General features: G+C 43.2%; 1 protein-coding gene across 1 annotated transcript in view; it reads left to right on the forward strand.

The window, feature by feature from the left end:
- CDC123 (cell division cycle 123) overlaps positions 1-17504 on the forward strand; it is a 44832-nt gene extending 27328 nt beyond the window's left edge. Inside the window, exons 8-13 of the mRNA XM_052650942.1 lie at positions 18-93; positions 1490-1612; positions 2526-2554; positions 10441-10569; positions 16111-16248; positions 17266-17504. Coding sequence (XP_052506902.1) covers positions 18-93; positions 1490-1612; positions 2526-2554; positions 10441-10569; positions 16111-16248; positions 17266-17292 — 522 coding nt within the window. The 3' untranslated portion in view covers positions 17293-17504. The remainder of the gene's footprint in view (positions 1-17; positions 94-1489; positions 1613-2525; positions 2555-10440; positions 10570-16110; positions 16249-17265) is intronic.
- The last annotated feature ends 477 nt before the right edge of the window (positions 17505-17981 follow it).

Raw genomic sequence — 17981 nt, forward strand, 5'->3', positions numbered from 1 at the left:
ATATTTTTTCTTTGCAGCTTGTTCTTCGAAAATGGTGTGAATTAATTCCTGGGGCCGAGTTCCGATGTTTTGTCAAGGAAAATAAGCTTATTGGTGAGGTTTTCTTTCTTTCTTTTAAACCTTTTAAACCTTTAATTGTTAAAAGACAAGCATTTGATGGAAATAGATTGCTTAGTAATTAAGTCAAGGGTAGCAATCAGTTTTTATCTCAGATGCTGCCTCTAGCCAATGGGCACTGACTCTGGAATGCTGTGTTGACAAGGGTCCTAGGGCCAGATTCTGTTTCCACAGAAGACAGTCTCGATGAATCATGTCTGTCTGGATTCCAGCAGTGAAAGCAGTGGCCTGTGTTGATCCCACTTAGGATACGTGTACCTGCTTTCTCTCTGGGGCTGTTCTAAGTGCTATTCACAGTACATGGCTGATTTTAATTGTCGTAAAAAGCCCAGTTTTTGAACCTTTACTTATATTACTGAAGCAGTGTTTATTATCCTAGCAAGAGAATACATGCGAACAAAGAAGGGCATTACTGTAAAAGCCACCCATTTTCTTTGCTCTCAGGCTATCATTTTGTCTGCTGTGATCTATTCAAGTTAAATATTGAAGCTACTTTGCCCTTATTTTGTCTAAGCACATTTTCCATGAGGTAAAATTGACCTTCAACCAAGAAGAGTGTGATTTGAACAGAGTCAGATCCACACTGTTTATTTATTGAATAAGATGTCAACGTTTAACTTGCCTGCTGTACCCTGGGCCTGTTTGGATTTAATGTATCGTTATGTATCCCTGAAGGAAACACCAAAATCCTAAGTGCACCTGAGGAAGAGGTACTCAGCTGGAGGCGTTTCATGAGAGTAGAGAGCTTTCTCCTAGGCCTAGGGCAGATTGAAGGAGCCCTTAGAGTGCTCCCTTCAGTGTGTTTTGAATAATGTCAGCAAGTCACTCTGAAGAGAGGAATGTTTACTTTTCCGTGGTTTGAAACATAGAGCTTGTGAAGGAAGGATAGCATGTATGAACAAGGAAATTGCTGCTTCTAGATGCTTCTGTGAAATGCAGTATGAAAATGGAAGACGTGTGGTGAGGGCTATTTCACATGTTTCCAAAGAAAGCGAAAAGAAGGCCAGTTTTTAGACAGGCCATAGGAAAAATCAAAGAAGCAGCAGTTAGACTATGTGGGTAGGTTTAAATTTTCTTCTTTCATTTTTTACATGGTAAACATTTTTATAACTTTGAATTCTTGCCGTTGTACTAAATAACTGCCGTTTCTGAAGTAAGCATGGCACTATGGCATTTTAGGGCTCACCTGGCCTTATGAACCTTTACAACTGATAAGCTTTATATAAAATGCTGACTATTGGGTGATTCCATTCATCTGATTGGTCTTCTGATCTACTTTAATGGTTCCCTAAAAAGGAGGTTTAAAATCACATTTTGGTGTTTTTGAAAAGAATATTGTGTAATAACAGAATATAAAATATTTTCTCATCAGGTATTTCTCAGAGGGACTACACACAATATTATGATCATATTTCTAAACAAAAAGAAGAGATTTGCAGATGCATACAAGATTTTTTCAAGAAACACATACAGTATAAATTCTTAGATGAAGATTGTGAGTACATTTTTATTGACCTAGTGAAATGAAATGCATGTTACTGGACCTCATTTCATGGTGGTATATATTTTAAAACTGGACTCGCACTGTGTTTTTAAGCATTTTACTATATTATGATAGTACTGATGGGTTTGCATGTTAATTTTGCCTTATTTAACCAGAATCCCCTTTTAAGACTGAGATAATTTCTCTGTCCTGTCATTTGAGGTATTTTCTACACATTTCAAAGGGTCTGTCTACAGAGAACCAAACTCTTCTGTTATTAGGACTAAATTAGCTAGTTGACTGATCTGCCTTTCTAGACTTTTTTTTTATTTGAGTGATCAGACAGCACCAGTTGCAAAGTAATCACTTGTGTTTTAAAGAACTGAAAGTATATTGGGTATGAGACAGAGTGTCCATGTGTTGTCAGATTATATCTGCCGTGGTTACCGTTTTTCTACTCGCCAAGCCTGGTACCTGTGGCAGATTTGACTTCAAAAAGGATGACTTGTGCCCTGAGCACGCTGAGGTTGTGTGCTTTCCTAGTGCAGGTTTTACCCATTTTATTCTCCATCAGATGGTACATGGTCTCCTTTCACTGTGACAGACCACCTGCCTCTAATGGTGAATTGGTTGAGACAATGTTGGTGTTTGGTTTGAATTTTTATTCATACATGTTTTTGAATTTTTAAATATAAGGGATTATGGCTGAGGACAGAGAAAAGGAAAGCAAAATTACATTAAGAAAACATTGCAGGTTGCCTTTTTATGTTTGAAGTTTTGAGATGTAGAAGCATGAAGTCCTCAAAGCCAAATATATTCTGCTGTTTGAGTAACTTATGATAAAATGCATTTTAATTATCAAAAGGAGGCTTTGATCATGCACATAGTAGTTCATTACTAACTCTGAGTTTTTTATCCTTTGCAGTTGTATTCGATATATACAGAGACAGTAGGGTAAGTAAACTTGATATTTGATATACTCTAAATACATAGGCATTCTCTATGTGAAGGGCTCACTGCTCAAAAGTTTTCCCAAGGCAACTAAGGTGATTGAAATTCACAGTGGTCAAGACTGTCCCCTTAAAATATCCTTAACACTAGGAGATGTGATATCTCCCATCATTACATGTCACAAGTTCAGGAGCTAATTAAAAGATGCTTACTCCTTGGAAGAAAAGTTATGACCAACCTAGACAGCATATTCAAAAGCAGAGACATTACTTTGCCGACTAAGGTCTGTCTAGTCAAGACTATGGTTTTTCCAGTAGTCATGTATGGATGTGAGAGTTGGACTGTGAAGAAGGCTGAGTGCCGAAGAATTGATGCTTTTGAACTGTGGTGTTGGAGAAGACGCTTGAGAGTCCCTTGGACTGCAAGGAGATCCAACCAGTCCATCCTAAAGGAGATCAGCCCTGGGTGTTCTTTGGAAGGAATGATGCTAAAGCTGAAACTCCAGTACTTTGGCCACCTCATGCGAAGAGTTGACTCATTGGAAAAGACTGTGATGCTGGGAGGGATTGAGGGCAGGAGGAGAAGGGGACGACAGAGGATGAGATGGCTGGATGGCATCACTAACTCGATGGATATGAGTCTGAGTGAACTCTGAGAGTTGGTGATGGACAGGAAGGCCTGGCGTGCTGCCATCCATGGGGTCGCAAAGAGTTGGACACGACTGAGCAACTGAACTGAACTGAAGGCCACCCTGTGTCCCCCTCCTTTCCTCTTTTGTCGGGAGTCTGGGCCTGCTTAAAACAGTTCAGTTTTCACATTTCATTGTGGCCAGGAACTTGTCATTGGCTATTTAGATAATTATTTTTGGTTACCTGAAAGGCCCTTAGCATGATTTGAGTCTGGTGGCTCAGACAGTAAAGAATCTGCCTGCATTGCAGGAGACCTTGGTTCAATCCCTGGGTTGGGAAGATCCCCTGGAGAAGGGAATGGCAACCCACTCTGGTATTCTTGCCTGGAGAATCCCATGGACAGAGGAGCTTGATGGGCTGTAGTCCATGGGTCGCAAGGAGTCAGACACAGCTGAGCGACTAACACTTTCACTTTCTTTCATGAAGATGAAGAATTGAGTAGTTTGTATTTATTTTGTAATCTTAAAGTGATGGAAACTTCTGTAATGAATAGCAAAAACCGGACCTAATGAATCCTGCAGCAGAGATTTCACTATCAAGACACGCAATCATTTCAGAGAGATTTGTGCCACGAGTTGTCCTGTGATAGTGCTTTAACAGCTTAGCTCTTAACAGGACAGCAGGTGTGTTTTCTAAATATGTGACCCATATATTTCCTCAGCATCCCTCAAATTCTTTTCCTTCCCTCTCCACACTTGTATCACCTCATCGTAGTGATGCTTGTGATACCTTTCAGTCATTTCTTGGACTAAAGGATGGGGCCCATATGTTCATGACCCAAGGTAACTGTTAACCATTCACTCACCTCTTTCAAGCCAAAGGTATCACTTACTCTGTTTTCACCTGTCTGTCTTGAAGGTTGGTGGCATCTGTTAAGAATTAGAAAGGGGAGCTATTAAAAAAGAGAAAGAAAGAGGACCTATAAATTGACATGTGGTACAAAAGAGGGATGGTACTTGCCAGAGTTGGAAGCAAACCTTAGAGAAAGGATGGGGAGCTGGCAGGGTGGAGTGGACAGGAACCTGAGCTGCTGGGCGCCCAGGACTCAGGGCCAGTCTCAGCTTCTAACAGCCAGATGCCAGCCACGTCCAGTCACTCACAGACCACAGTTTATCCAGTCTGCCAGCTGTTAGATGCTGTGCTTCTAACAAGCACTTCCATCCGGGTGATCTCAAGACCATCAAGGAGCTTACCTTTGAGACTAAAGCGTTCCAGGATTGGCCTGGATCCAATCAGTGAGGGAGGAAACTGAGCCCATTGTCCTGAATGTGCAGTTCAGAAGAGCTTGACTCTTACTTAATTCATTCTGGATCTCAGGGTGTCTCAGCACTTCCCCAGCACATGTCCAGGTCTGCTGTGGTTCAGTAGGGCCAGCAGGTCAGTGCAGACGTGTGACTTGGTGAGACAGTTATATGAGTGTCTTAAGTGAAGTGGGACATGGATGTAAGTAATTACGGCTGTGATCTGACAGCACCGAAAGCAATTGCGTGCTTTTAAAGTGGGAACCAGGCCAGTGTAAACATCTTGACGGTCTCTGAGAAGAGATGCCGGCCGTGATGTGAAGTTCATTTGCTTTCAATCAATGGCACTTGAGTCACCGTCTCAGACACTGTCTGGAATGCAGGATTTATGGCTATTCTTGGGAGAAAACTAACTCTTTTTATGGTGATCTCTGATCTGAAGTACAAGTAGAGTGTGCCTGGGGTTGGCTCCCCTGCACGTCTGTCAGAACAGTTGCTGGGCAGGTGGACTCGGTGCCAAGAGAGTCTAACCGCTCTACGCGTCAGAGCCGTGGCTCCTGCCCCTATGCGGGAGGTCTGGGATGAGGCCTTGGAATGTGTATTTTAAGAAGCTCCACAAGTGCTGATAATGCATAACTAGAATTTAGAGTAACTACTTTAGATATTTGAAAAACGATTTGGGTCCCCTTATGTATTCCTTTCCGTTATGGTTATTTTCTTGTTATTTTGTTGCTTTTGGGATAAATATGATGTAGAGTGTTTGATATTGTTCAGAATGAATCTGCAGTCTAGTCACTTTTTTGCTTCTGTTTTATGTATGATTGAGAAAGAAAGTACAATATCTAACGTGCAAAGTATTCTGTAGACATTCGTTAGATTAAGCTTGTTAATGCTATTGCTTTGAAAATATACATGGAAGGTCTGATTCTAACCCTTCCACCTCTGCAATCTAGGTTAATTTCTTATGTATCCTTCCAGTATTTCTTGATGCAAAAACAAGCAGCATACTTCTCCCCCATCTTTCTTTACACAGGAGTTCAGTTAAGTTTAGTCGCTCGGTGGTGTCCGACTCTCCATGACCCCATGGACTATAGCATGCCAGGTTTCTCTGTCCATCACCAGCACCCAGAGCCTGCTCAAACTCATGTCCATTGAGTCAGTGATGCCATCCAACCATCTCATCCTCTGTTGTCCCCTTCTCCTCCTGCCTTCAATCTTTCCCAACATCAGGGTCTTTTCCAGTGAGTCAGTTCTTGCATCAGGTAGCCAAAGTATTGGAGCTTCAGTTTCAGCATCAGTCCCTCCAGTGAATATTCATGACTGATTTCCTTTAGGATGGACTGGTTGGACCTCCTTGCAGTCCAAGGGACTCTCAAGAGACTTCTCCAACACCACAGTTCAAAAGCATCAATTCTTCAGCACTCAGCTTTCTTTATAGTCCAACTCTCACATCCATACATGACTACTAGAAACCACAGCTTTGACTAGATGGACCTTTGTTGGCAAAGTAATATCGGCTTTTTAATATGTGGTCATAGCTTTTCTTCCAAGGAGCAAGTGTCTTTTAATTTCATGGCTGCAGTCACCATCTGCAGTGATTCTGGAGCCCAAAAAAATAAAGTCTGACACTGTTTCCATTGTTTCCCCATCTATTTGCCATGAACTGATGGGACTGGATGCCATGATCTTCATTTTTTGAATGTTGAGTTTTAAGCCAGCTTTTTCACTTTCATCAAGAGGCTCTTTAGGTCTTCTTTGCTTTCTGCCATAAGGGTGGTGTCATCTGCATACCTGAGGTTTTTGATATTTCTCCCAGCAATCTTGATTCCAGCTTGTGCTTCATCCAGCCCAGCATTTCTCGTGATGTACTCTGCATATAAGTTATACAGGGAGACAATATACAGCCTTGACGTACTCCTTTTCCTATTTGGAACCAGTCTGTTGTTCCATTTCTGGTTCTAACCGTTGCTTCCTGACCTGCATACAGATTTCTCAGGAGGCAGGTAACGTGGTCTGTCTGGTATTCCCATCTCTTGAAGAATTTTCCACAGTTTGTTGTGATCCACACAGTCAGAGGCTTTGGCATAGTCAATAAAGCAGAAGTAGATGTTTTTCTGGAATTCTTTTGCTTTTTCAATGATCCAACGGATATTGGCAATTTGATCTCTGGTTCTTCTGCCTTTTCTCTTTTTTTAATATAAATTTATTTATTTTAATTGGAGGCTAATTACTTTACAATATTGTATTGGTTTTGCCATACATCAATATGAATCCGCCACGGGTGTACACGTGTTCCCCATCCTGAACCCCCCCCCCCGCCGCCCGCCTCACCTCCCTCCCCGTACCATCCCTCTGGGTCATCCCAGTGCACCAGCCCCAAGCATCCTGTATCATGCATCGAACCTGGACTGGTGATTTGTTTCATATATGATATTGTACATGTTTCAATGCCATTCTTCCAAATCATCCCACCCTCTCCCTCTCCCACAGAGTCCAAAAGACTGTTCTGTACATCTGTGTCTCTTTCGCTGTCTTGCATACAGGGTTATCGTTACCATCCTTCTAAATTCTCTATATATGCGTTAGTATACTGTATTGGTGGGAATGCAAACTAGTACAGCAACTATGGAGAACCGTGTGGAGATTTCTTTAAAAACTGGAAATAGAACTGCCTTATGACCCAGCAATCCCACTACTGGGCATACATACTGAGGAAACCAGAATTGAAAGAGACACGCGTACCCCAATGTTCATCCCAGCACTGTTTATAATAGCCAGGACATGGAAGCAACCTAGATGTCCATCAGCAGATGAATGGATAAGAAAGCTGTGGTACATATACACAGTGGAGTATTACTCAGCCATTAAAAAGAATACATTTGAATCAGTTCTAATGAGGTGGATGAAACTGGAGCCTATTATACAGAGTGAAGTAAGCCAGAAAGAAAAACACCAATACAGTATCCTCTGTCTTTTCTAAATCCAGCTTGAACATCTGGAAGTTCACGGTTCACGTACTGTTGAAGCCTAACGTGGAGAATTTTGAGCATTACTTTACTAGTGTGTGAGATGAGTGCAATTGTGCGGTAGTTTGAGCATTCTTTGGCATTGTCTTTCTTTGGGATTGGAATGAAAACTGACCTTTTCCAGTTCTGTGGCCACTGCTGAGTTTTCCAAATTTGCTGGCATATTGAGTGCAGCACTTTCACAGCATCATCTTTCAGAATTTGAAATAGCTCAACTGGAATTCCATCACCTCCGCTAGCTTTGTTTACTAACACACGGGTCAGCATATGATAAAGCACTTGCATCTTGCTTTTTACACCCCTTAAAAGCAGTGTGTCTTAGAGAACTTCCTGGTTTCTTAAGGACACAGGATTTGATTATGTGGATGTGCTGTATGGTTTGATGAGTCGTTTCCCGGTGGATGAATGCTTAGCTTGTTTCTAGTCTTTTACGCACCGTGCTGCAGTGAACGTGTACTGGTGTACACGTGTGTATACGTGTCCTGGTCTGGACAGAACTCTTTCAGAGAGCAAACTCTCTGTTACTGACCTTTATGCCCCCATGAGTAGCACGGTGTTTGGTGTGTAGAGTTTTATTTAGGTGGATGGTGGGGAAGTCAGGGTAGGTCAGTTGGTAGATACTAGGAAGGTCGGTGTGACCACTCCTACCTGATAAGTTGCCTAAAAACAGAGTTTCTCAGGATGTCTTGTTCCTGAGGTGTGACATAAAAAACATGTTATGGGTGTAAAAACCTCATCCTGATGGTTTTATGCCTGATTCCAGCTGGTCTGTTTTTCTTTAAACTAGAGGATGACTTCCAAACTACAGAACACATTCTGCCAGCTGTCAGTCCTAACAGCGGTGATTTTCTTTTTTTTACAGTGTGGCATACTTCTAGTTTATAGAGCTCAATATTCTGATGCTAACAGATGCAATAGTTTTTTTCCTTTTTTCTTTTGATAAAGAGATGATTTTACTGGTTATAAAAATTCAAGTTGAAAGGATTCAAAGTTTAGAAAATACTCATTTTGTTAAAATAACATACAGCTTATTACAGACATCTGAGTAATCAGCAAAAAAAGCAAAGCTGCTGTCCTACCAAGGAATGGGTTGACGGCGGACATGGTTTCACACAGTCAGAGAAGCGAGGAGGAGCAGGCACCAAATTGAAGTGAGAATATAACTCAAGTGGCAAGAAGGAATTGCAGGCAGGATTGCTGCTAGGGATTGTGTGAACCAGGAAACGTGGCCAAATGGTGCATGGTGGAAACTTCCCGTAGTGGTTCTTTGCCACGTCGAGCTTTCTAGTTTGCAGCCAGTCCTAATAAAATGCTTTGTCTTTATTAAACTTTTCTTTGAAGACAGATGAGAAGCAATGCTAGATATTGCTGGCTCAGCAGTCTAGCTCCTTAGGCATTTGTCATTTTACACACGCATGTCTGCCCAAGACACAATTGGCTACATATTTACAGAAAAAAACTATCAACAAAAGGGTGCAATTATGTTGAGTGTCTCAGTGAGAAAAGTCAAGAGAAGCAAAAATAAAAGTTGCAAGGAAACATTTACATTTATCTAGTAAATGTCACATACACCCCCATGGTCAAATGTGTTGGTGTTAATTTCCTGGCAGGATTTCACAGGCTCCCCAGCTCCTTTATGTCAGCACTTTGCCACTTGCAAATTCGATCTGGCTGGGCCAGAGGTGTTCCTTCCCTGAGGCTGGAATCTGTCACACTGGCCATCACTGCTCTCAGAAGAGGAGAAGATGGTAGTTTCTTAGAAAGGTTGATTTGTTTTTATTTTGCATCTGCCTTTCATGTGCTGTCAAGCTCTGTCATGCAGAGAAAACAGTTATTATTGGCTTGGCCCTAAAACTTGTTGAGGTTTGTCTGTAAGAGGGTATGGAAAACCCAAACAGACTTTCTGGCCAATCCAGTACATTGAAATGAAAGACAGCTGAGCATTTTCTTATGTCTTTGCTCAGTCATGTTCGATTCTCCTGCGACCCTTTGGACTATAGCCTGCCAGGCCTCTCTGTCCATGGGATTCTCCAGGCAAGAATTCTGGAGTGTGTTGCCATGCCTTCCTCCCGGGATCTTCCCCACCCAGGGACTGAACCTGAGTCTCCACTGTGGTGAAGTGTTTCCTGCATTGCAGGCAGATTCTTCACCTGCCGAGCCACTGGGGAAGCCCTTTCTTACATCTTCAGTAAGTTTTAAAAAATTCAAGCCTTTGTAGCAGGCTCTCAGAGGTGGGGGCTGGTCTGAGAACTGCTGGCCTCCTCCTGGAAGATCATTAAAGAACCCGTGAGAGCATTACCGTGATGCTGCTTTTGGTGGGACTACTTTGTGAGATTTCCCTTCTGCCTGCTTGAGTTTTATTACTTACGACATTATTCCATACAATTTTAAGTAAACAGACTTTGAGAAAATATACTGGCAGTATTAAACATGATGAGGCTGTTCAAGGATCTTACATAAGGTTGTAAGAGGCCCCACTGCCACCATTGCCCCCCGGAATTTGTATATTTCATATAAAAAGTAAAAATAGATCATTGGCATTTAACTAGCCTTATTCTTTGTAATCCATGAACCACGATATACACCTGAATAATTTCAGAATCTTCAGAGCAAAACAAAGAATTTTCTTCCACTGCTTGCTTCGGTTTTTGATGTAAAATTGATTGAAAGCAGAAGTCGGCATGCATGTCTTTGTCAGGCTTTCTTTTCCTGTCTCCTCTCTGCGTTCTCAGGTGGACTTCTGGGGCTCTGTGCCCGCTCTACTTAGACAGGCAGCCCTTCACAGATGGGGCCTGGAGAAACTACCTTTTCAAATCAGTGATATGATTTTTAAGATGAAATGAGATGATTTTGGGTAAAACAAGATCATCTTCCTGATAAGCCAGCTTACAGTCTTGATTTTATCCTTACTGGGCTTTCTCTCTGTTCTGCAGGGGAAGGTGTGGCTGATTGATTTTAATCCATTTGGTGAAGTCACAGATTCACTGCTGTTTACTTGGGATGAACTGTTATCTGGAACAAACCTAAAGGGTGACTTCAGTGAAGGAGAAGCTCTGGAGCAGGTAAGAAGATCAGAGAGGTCCCCAGGAAACTTGTCAGTGCCCTGAGGAATTGCCTCCTGGTTCCCAGGCACCCGACACAGATTAACTCTGTGATCCTTGCCCGCAGTGGTGGTCCAGAAGGGGGTGTGTGCTTTGTGATTTATTCACTTCATCATTCACTATGGATGGAGGTTCGTGACATTGTACAGGAGGCAGTGATCAAAACAATCCCCAAGAAAAAGAAATGCAAAAAGGCGAAATGGTTGTCTGAGGAGGCCTTACAAATAGCTGAGAAAAGAAGAGAAGCTAAAGGCAAAGGAGAAAAGGAAAGATAGACCCATTTGAATCCAGAGTTCCGAAGAATAGCAAGGAGAGATAAGAAAGCCTTCCTCAGTGATCAGTGCAAAGAAATAAAGGAAAACAATAGAATGGGAAAGACTAGAGATCTCTTCAAGAAAATTAGAGATACCAAGGGAACATTTCATGCAAAGATGGGCACAATAAAGGACAGGAATGGTATGGAAGATATTAAGAAGAGGTAGCAAGAATACAGAGAAGAACTATACAAAAAGTTCTTCATGACCCAGATAACCATGATGGTGTGATCACTCACCCAGAGCCAGACATCTGGAGTACAAAGTCAAGTGGGCCTTAGGAAGCATCACTATGAACAAAGCTATTGGAGGTGATGGAATTCCAATTGAAATGTTTCAAATCTTAAAAGATGATGCTCTGAAAGTGCTTCAGTCAATATGGCAGCAAATTTTGAAAACTCAGCAGTGGCCACAGGACTGGAAAAGGTCCGTCTTCATTCCAATCCCAAAGAAAGGCAATGCCAAAGAATGTTCAAACTACTGCACAATTGCACTCATCTCACACGCTAGCAAAGTAATGCTCAAAATTCTCCAAACCAGGCTTCAACAGTTAAGTGAACTGTGAACTTCCAGATGTTCAAACTGGATTTAGAAAAGGCAGAGGAACCAGAGATCAAATTGCCAACATCCGTTTGATCATTGAAAAAGCAAGAGAATTCAAGAAAAACATCTACGTCTGCTTTATTGACTATGCCAAAGCCTTTGACTGTGTAGATCACAAAAAACTGTGGAAAATTCTTCAAGAGATGGCACTACCAGACCACCTTACCTGCCTCCTGAGAAATCTGTATGCAGATCAAGAAGCAACAGTTAGAACCAGACATGAAACAACCGACTGGTTCCAAATTGGGAAAGGAATACATCAAGGTTATGTATTGTCACCCTACTTATTTAACTTATATGCATCATGCGAAATGCTGGGCTGGATGAAGCACAAGCTGAAATCAAGATTGCTGGGAGAAATATCAGTAACCTCAGATATGCAGATGACACCACCTTTATGGCAGAAAGCAAAGAAGAACTAAAGATTTAGCCTCTTGATGAAAGTGAAAGAGAAAAGTGAAAAAGCTGGCTTAAAACTCAACATTCAAAAAATGAAGATCATGGCATCCAGTCTTATCAATTCATGGCAAATTGATGGGGAAACAATGGAAACAGTGACAGACTTTATTTTTTTGGGCTCCAGAATCACTGCAGATGGTGACTGCAGCCATGAAATTAAAAGACACTTGCTCCTTGGAAGAAAAGCTATGAGCAACCTAGACAGTGTATTAAAACGCAGAGACATTACTTTGCTGACAAAAGTCTATCTATCTAGTCAAAGCTGTGGTTTTTCTAGTAGTTGTGTATGGATGTGAGAGTTGGACTAGAAAGAAAGCTGAGCACTGAAGAATTGATGCTTTTGAACTGTGGTGTTGGAGAAGACTCTTGAGAGTCCCTTGGACTGCAAGGAGATCCAACCAGTCCATCCTAAAGGAAATCAGTCCTGAATATTCATTGGAAAGACTGATGCTGAAGCTGAAGCTCCAGTACTTTGGCCACCTGTTGTGAAGAACTGACGGACTCCTTGGAAAAAACCCTGATGTTGGGAAAGATTGAAGGCAGGAGGAGAAGGGGATGACAGAGGATAAGATGGTTGGATGGCATCAGCAACTCGAAGGACATGAGTTTGAGCAGCCTCTGGGTGTTGGTGACACTGCCGTCCATGGGGTCACGAAGAGTCAGACACGACTGAGTGACTGAACTGACTAACTGACACTTCGTCTAAGGAAGTAATAGCCGGATAGGATCTTTTCTAGTTACTTTTCTTTTTCTTGGCTCCTGTTTCCTCCCCACCTGAAGAGAGTCCTGGTTGTGGGTCAGGTCACGTGTCTGTTTATTCTGGTCCAGCCCTGGGCTGCTGCACGTGGACAGAGGGATGTTGCCCGGCTGTGTGGACAGGGGCTTGTCCAATCAGAACCCCTGGCTTCCCCAGGGCTTTGACCACAGGCTCTGTCGTCCTACCAGCGTCCCCTTCCGCTGGCCACAGTGGCTGTTCCACGCCCTCCATGCTCTTGGGAGCTTCTGCCCATCACTCTTGCCCTCCTCAGCGGGTACTTTCACAGCTCCCTTCACAGGAAGAGAGAATCATCGCTGAGAATTTGCTCCCTTTAACTGCCATCAAACCTACAGACTCACTGCATCCTTCCTCCAAGTCCTGTGTCTGCCCTGCGTCTCACCAGATTGCCGGGGCTGCCAGTGCCTTCTTTCCTTTCTCCAGTCTCTTTCTTTTTCTTTTTTTTGCAAGCTCCAATCTCTTTATTTTCTCTGAAAGTAGTTCACCATGTTTTGACGCCTTCAGTCTTAGTAGCAAGGCCTCCCTCAGGTCCGTCTCCATCCAGCTGCTCTCTCCTTTCTCCTCATGTTCATGGCCACCCCTTCTTTAGACAACTGTATATTGCTCTTTTCAGCCTATAAAAGTGATACGTGCCCGCTTTTAAAGGAAATTCTAAAATCACCCATGATCCTGGCTCCTTGAGAACCGCTGTTATATTTTGGTGCATAACCTGCTTGCACACATAAACATGAGCCTTTTTAAAGTAAATGGGAGAACACTGCATCTGTAGTCCTTGTCTGCTGGGTTCTTCATTTCATATTCTCATGGGTGTTTTCTGTCTTCTACAAAATAGTTTTATCTTCATATGATCATTTAAAAATGATCTCTCAGAGAGAGAGAATTAGAAAGAAGTAACACTTGAAATCCTGCCACCTAGAAATGGCCGCCCCAGCACCATTAAGGTTTCCTGGGCATTTTTTGTATATATTCAAATGCACAGACTCCCATTATTTCGGAAGTGGGGTCCCACCGATCCCTCTCCTTCTGTCAGGTTACAGTGCCAGGTACAACTAAGGTTTGTTGAATTAATGAATGAAGGGATCTTAACAAAATCACTGCAGATGGTGATTGCAGCCATGAAATTAAAAGACGCTTACTCCTTGGAAGAAAAGTTATGACCAACCTAGATAGCATATTCAAAAGCAGAGACATTACTTTGCCAACTAACGTCCGTCTAGTCACGGCTATGGTTTTTCCTGTGGTCATGTATGGATGTGAGAGTTGGACTGTGAAGAAGGCTGAGCACTGAAGAATTGATGCTTTTGAACTGTGGTGTTGGAGAAGACTCTTGAGAGTCCCTTGGATTGCAAGGAGATCCAATCAGTCCATTCTGAAGGAGATCAGCCCTGGGATTTCTTTGGAGGGAATGATGCTAAAGCTGAAACTCCAGTACTTTGGCCACCTCATGCAAAGAGTTGACTCATTGGAAAAGACTCTGATGCTGGGAGGGGTTGGGGGCAGGAGAAGGGGACGACAGAGGATGAGATGGCTGGATGGCATGACTGACTCGATGGACGCGAGTCTGAGTGAACTCCGGGAGTTGGTGATGGACAAGGACACCTGGCGTGCTGCGATTCATGGGGTCACAAAGAGTCGGACACGACTGAGCAACTGAACTGAACTGAACTGATCCCTGCTGGCATCTTAAGAGTTGTGGGCTGTTAAAATCTGAGTATCAGGGAAGAAGAATGCAAATTATTTGGCCCAAGGTTGTTTTTAAATATGAGGAACAGAGTTATTGTATAGAAACAGTTGTATAAGATTCACTGTATGATCCGAATTCATTCATTTATCCATTCAGCCTGCCTTCCTTTCCTTTTTTCCTTCCTTCCCTCCTTCCTTTCTTCTTAATGTAAACAATCTTATGCTGGAGGTTAGGGATGACAAAAGAGCAACAGGAACTGGCTCCTGCCTTTCTCAGCACCCCTTCCTGCCTGTCCTCCAGTGCACAGAGACCTGCCTGCCTTCCATTTCTCAAAGCTGCAGAGCCCTGCCTGGCCTTCAGGTCTTTGCACTGGTTGTTTCCACTGCGTCCAAAGCTGAGTTTGCTCCAGATCTCATGAGGCTGCTTTCATCATACTTTTCAGTTCTCAGCCCAGATGTCCCCTGCTTAAGCAAGGTCCCACCCCCCCACCCCTCCAGCCCACCCTCAAGAGGAATCTTCATGGTTCTCCTTTTACCATAGCTCCTTGCTGTCCTGTTTTTATAACTTTTTACTCTGTGGAATGATCTTGTTTATTTATTTGCTTGCTCAGTGGCTCCCTACCCTCTTGTTTTCCAGTTTTTCTCCCTTCCCCAGAACAATGTCCAGCAGACAGTAGATATTTCGTGTGTGTGTGTGTGTATTAATCGCTCAGTTGTGTCCTTCTCTTTGTGACCCCATCGACTGTGACCCACCAGACTCCTCTGTCCATGGAATTCTCCAGTCAAGAATACTGGAGTGGGTAGCCATTCTCTTCTCCAGGGGATCTTCCCGACCTAGGGATCAAGCCTGAGTCTCCTGCATGCAGGCAGATTCTTTACTGTCTGAACCATGGCTGGGCTCTCTGTCATAAGGTATGGCCTGCTTTCTAGGGCTTCACTGTCCTGTTCCAGCCAGGTTCCCAGCGTGTCTCCACCTGCTGGACACCACCCATCCCTCACCTCAGTATCTGCCACCCATGAAGCCCAAACCCATGGCCTCTGACTCTGGAACCCTTTTCAGCGCCAGGGATATGTGAACATTCCATGCAAGACCTAAGCACGCGCAATAAAGAATGTGAAGACTTGTTAAATATGACCCTTGAATTTACAGTTTTACATTGGTGCTGAGAGAAATCTGTGAGTGAGTACATGAGGTGACGTGAGAGAAGTGCAACAGTGTTAGGGGTTTGGGGCTCTCCTTTGCCCTCACTGTTGGCTTTATTCTCTTAAGCCAGTAGTTTCCTGCAGTGCACCTGTGGAAAGTGTCAGAGTTTATAAAGCATGCTGGCCTGTGTGGGCCTGCCTGAGGCAGCCTCAAGCCTGGAGAGAGCCCCCCACCCCCAGCCCTTCACAGCTACAGCAGCTATGCAGCCACCACTCGGGTACCACCCAGCCCTGCCCGCCAACGTCTCTTGTCTTCAGATACCTTAGATGTGTATTTTCTTGTGAACGTGTTTTTTTTTAAAAAAAGACTTGGTGCTTTCTTTCACTTAGGAATCTTGATTTTCTTTCCTCCCTAGTACAGAAGAGGAGTTGAAAATTCTATACCAGGATCTTTTTCAGTTTGAAGAATTGACTTAAAAAAACTTTCTCACCAACTTCTGCTCCTCCTTTTTTTTCTTCATGAAGGATGCTCCTGCCTTCCGTTGTACCAACAGTGAAGTCACAGTCCAGCCGAGTCCCTACCTGAGCTACCGGCTGCCCAAGGACTTTGTGGACCTGTCGACGGGTGAAGACGCTCACAAACTCATCGATTTTCTTAAACTGGTAACATTTATGTGTATTTAGTATGCTGGCCATCTCCACTTTCGAATTGATTCTTTAATATTTCATTTTTAGTCATATTCCACGTGGACTTCTATATGATGATTGGGAATTAAAGGGGCAGAATTACTTGAGTGAGGTCATTTCATAATGATATACAGCAAGTACACTGAAAAAATAATTTATTGATAAAAATGATAGAAAATACTTTTACATGTGTATGTTTGTGAGTACATGCTCCTGGGGCTTCCCAGGTGGCACTAGTGATAAAGAAGCCGCTTGCCAATGCAGGAGCCGCAAGAGACGCCAGTTCGATCCCTGGGTGGAAAAAGTCTCCTGGAGAAGGACATAGCAACCCCCTCCAGTATTCTTGCCTGGAAAATCTTATGGACAGAGGAGCCTGGCGGGCTACAGTCCATAGGGTGGCAAAGAGTCGGACACAGTTGAAGTGACCTAGCACAGCACACAGTACAATACATGCTTTTGAGTAATTTTCTTAACACTTGTAATCTTGAGGAAAGTATATATAATTGACCCTCAAACAGTCAGGGAAAAATCCACATATAGTTTATAGTGAGCACTTCACATTCATGGTTCTTTATCTGCGGATTTAACCAGCAGTGGGTCCTCCGTACCGTAGTATTTACTACTGAAAAAAATCTGCATGAAAATGGCCTGTGCAGTTCAGACCCTTGTTGTTTCAGGGTCAACTGGCCTGAGAGCAAATAAGATCTCTGCCATGGGTACTCTGGGGTGAATGTGAGTATTTATGTTTCTTTGTAGGAGTATTTGTGCATAAAGAAGAAAAAGGAGAAAATTTTCAAATGTCTTGAGGATAATGTGCCCAGAAGCCAAAATTATAAACTAATGAACTACTTAAGGCATATTTCTCCACTGATAATTTTCAACCACATCTTTTGCCAGCGGCCTCTAGGAAATTATACTTGCTGACAGAAAAAGCAGTCTTAGCTGAACAAATTAGAATGTGCTGTTGTAATGTATCTTTGTTTCCTGTGACAGAAAAGGAATCAGCAAGAGGATGACTGATCAGCGTGCTAGAGCTCCAGGCCAAGTCACAGAGGAAACCACAGCTACTTCTGAAGGCCAGGAAGAGTCCACAAGCTCCTGTTAACCCGGTTGGGGGGGTGGGGGCCGTGGACGTCACTAGCTTTTTATGTTCATGTATAAAGCTGAGGTAAATGGAGAGACTTTGCTACTTGTAAAAATAACACAATAAATAGAGCTTAAACAGGAAACTATCCTGTTCTGATGATAAAATGCTTTCTATGAAATACCTTGTTCTTTGGCTCAGTCTATTTAGAGGTATCTCTGTTTCTTGTGGCTATTTTTTTTAACACCTGTCACTGTAGCTGGGCAAGTTTATCTTTGTTATCCAGCTCCTTCTTAATCATTACTTTTCCACTGGAAAAAATAGAACCCTATGTAATATAACACAGCCGTGTGCAACCCTTAGTACATGGCCATTGCTGCAGGAGGTAAGGAGCCCCCACCCTGTTACCAGGCAGCAGGTTCTATAAGACTGTTTATGGTCGGTCAGCCATTGATTGGTGCCACAATGACCCCTCCCCCAAGAGAGCAACTGTCAGCGAGCAACCGGCAGTGGTCCTGCTCAGCCATTGGTCCATGCTGGAGTGGGCCCCTCCCCCAAATGAGCAACTGTCAGCAACCGTTAGTGGTCCTGCTCAGCCACTGGTCCATGCTGGAGTGGGCCCCTC

This window comes from Budorcas taxicolor, chromosome 13 (genome assembly GCF_023091745.1).
Source record: "Budorcas taxicolor isolate Tak-1 chromosome 13, Takin1.1, whole genome shotgun sequence".
NCBI lineage: Eukaryota > Metazoa > Chordata > Mammalia > Artiodactyla > Bovidae > Budorcas > Budorcas taxicolor.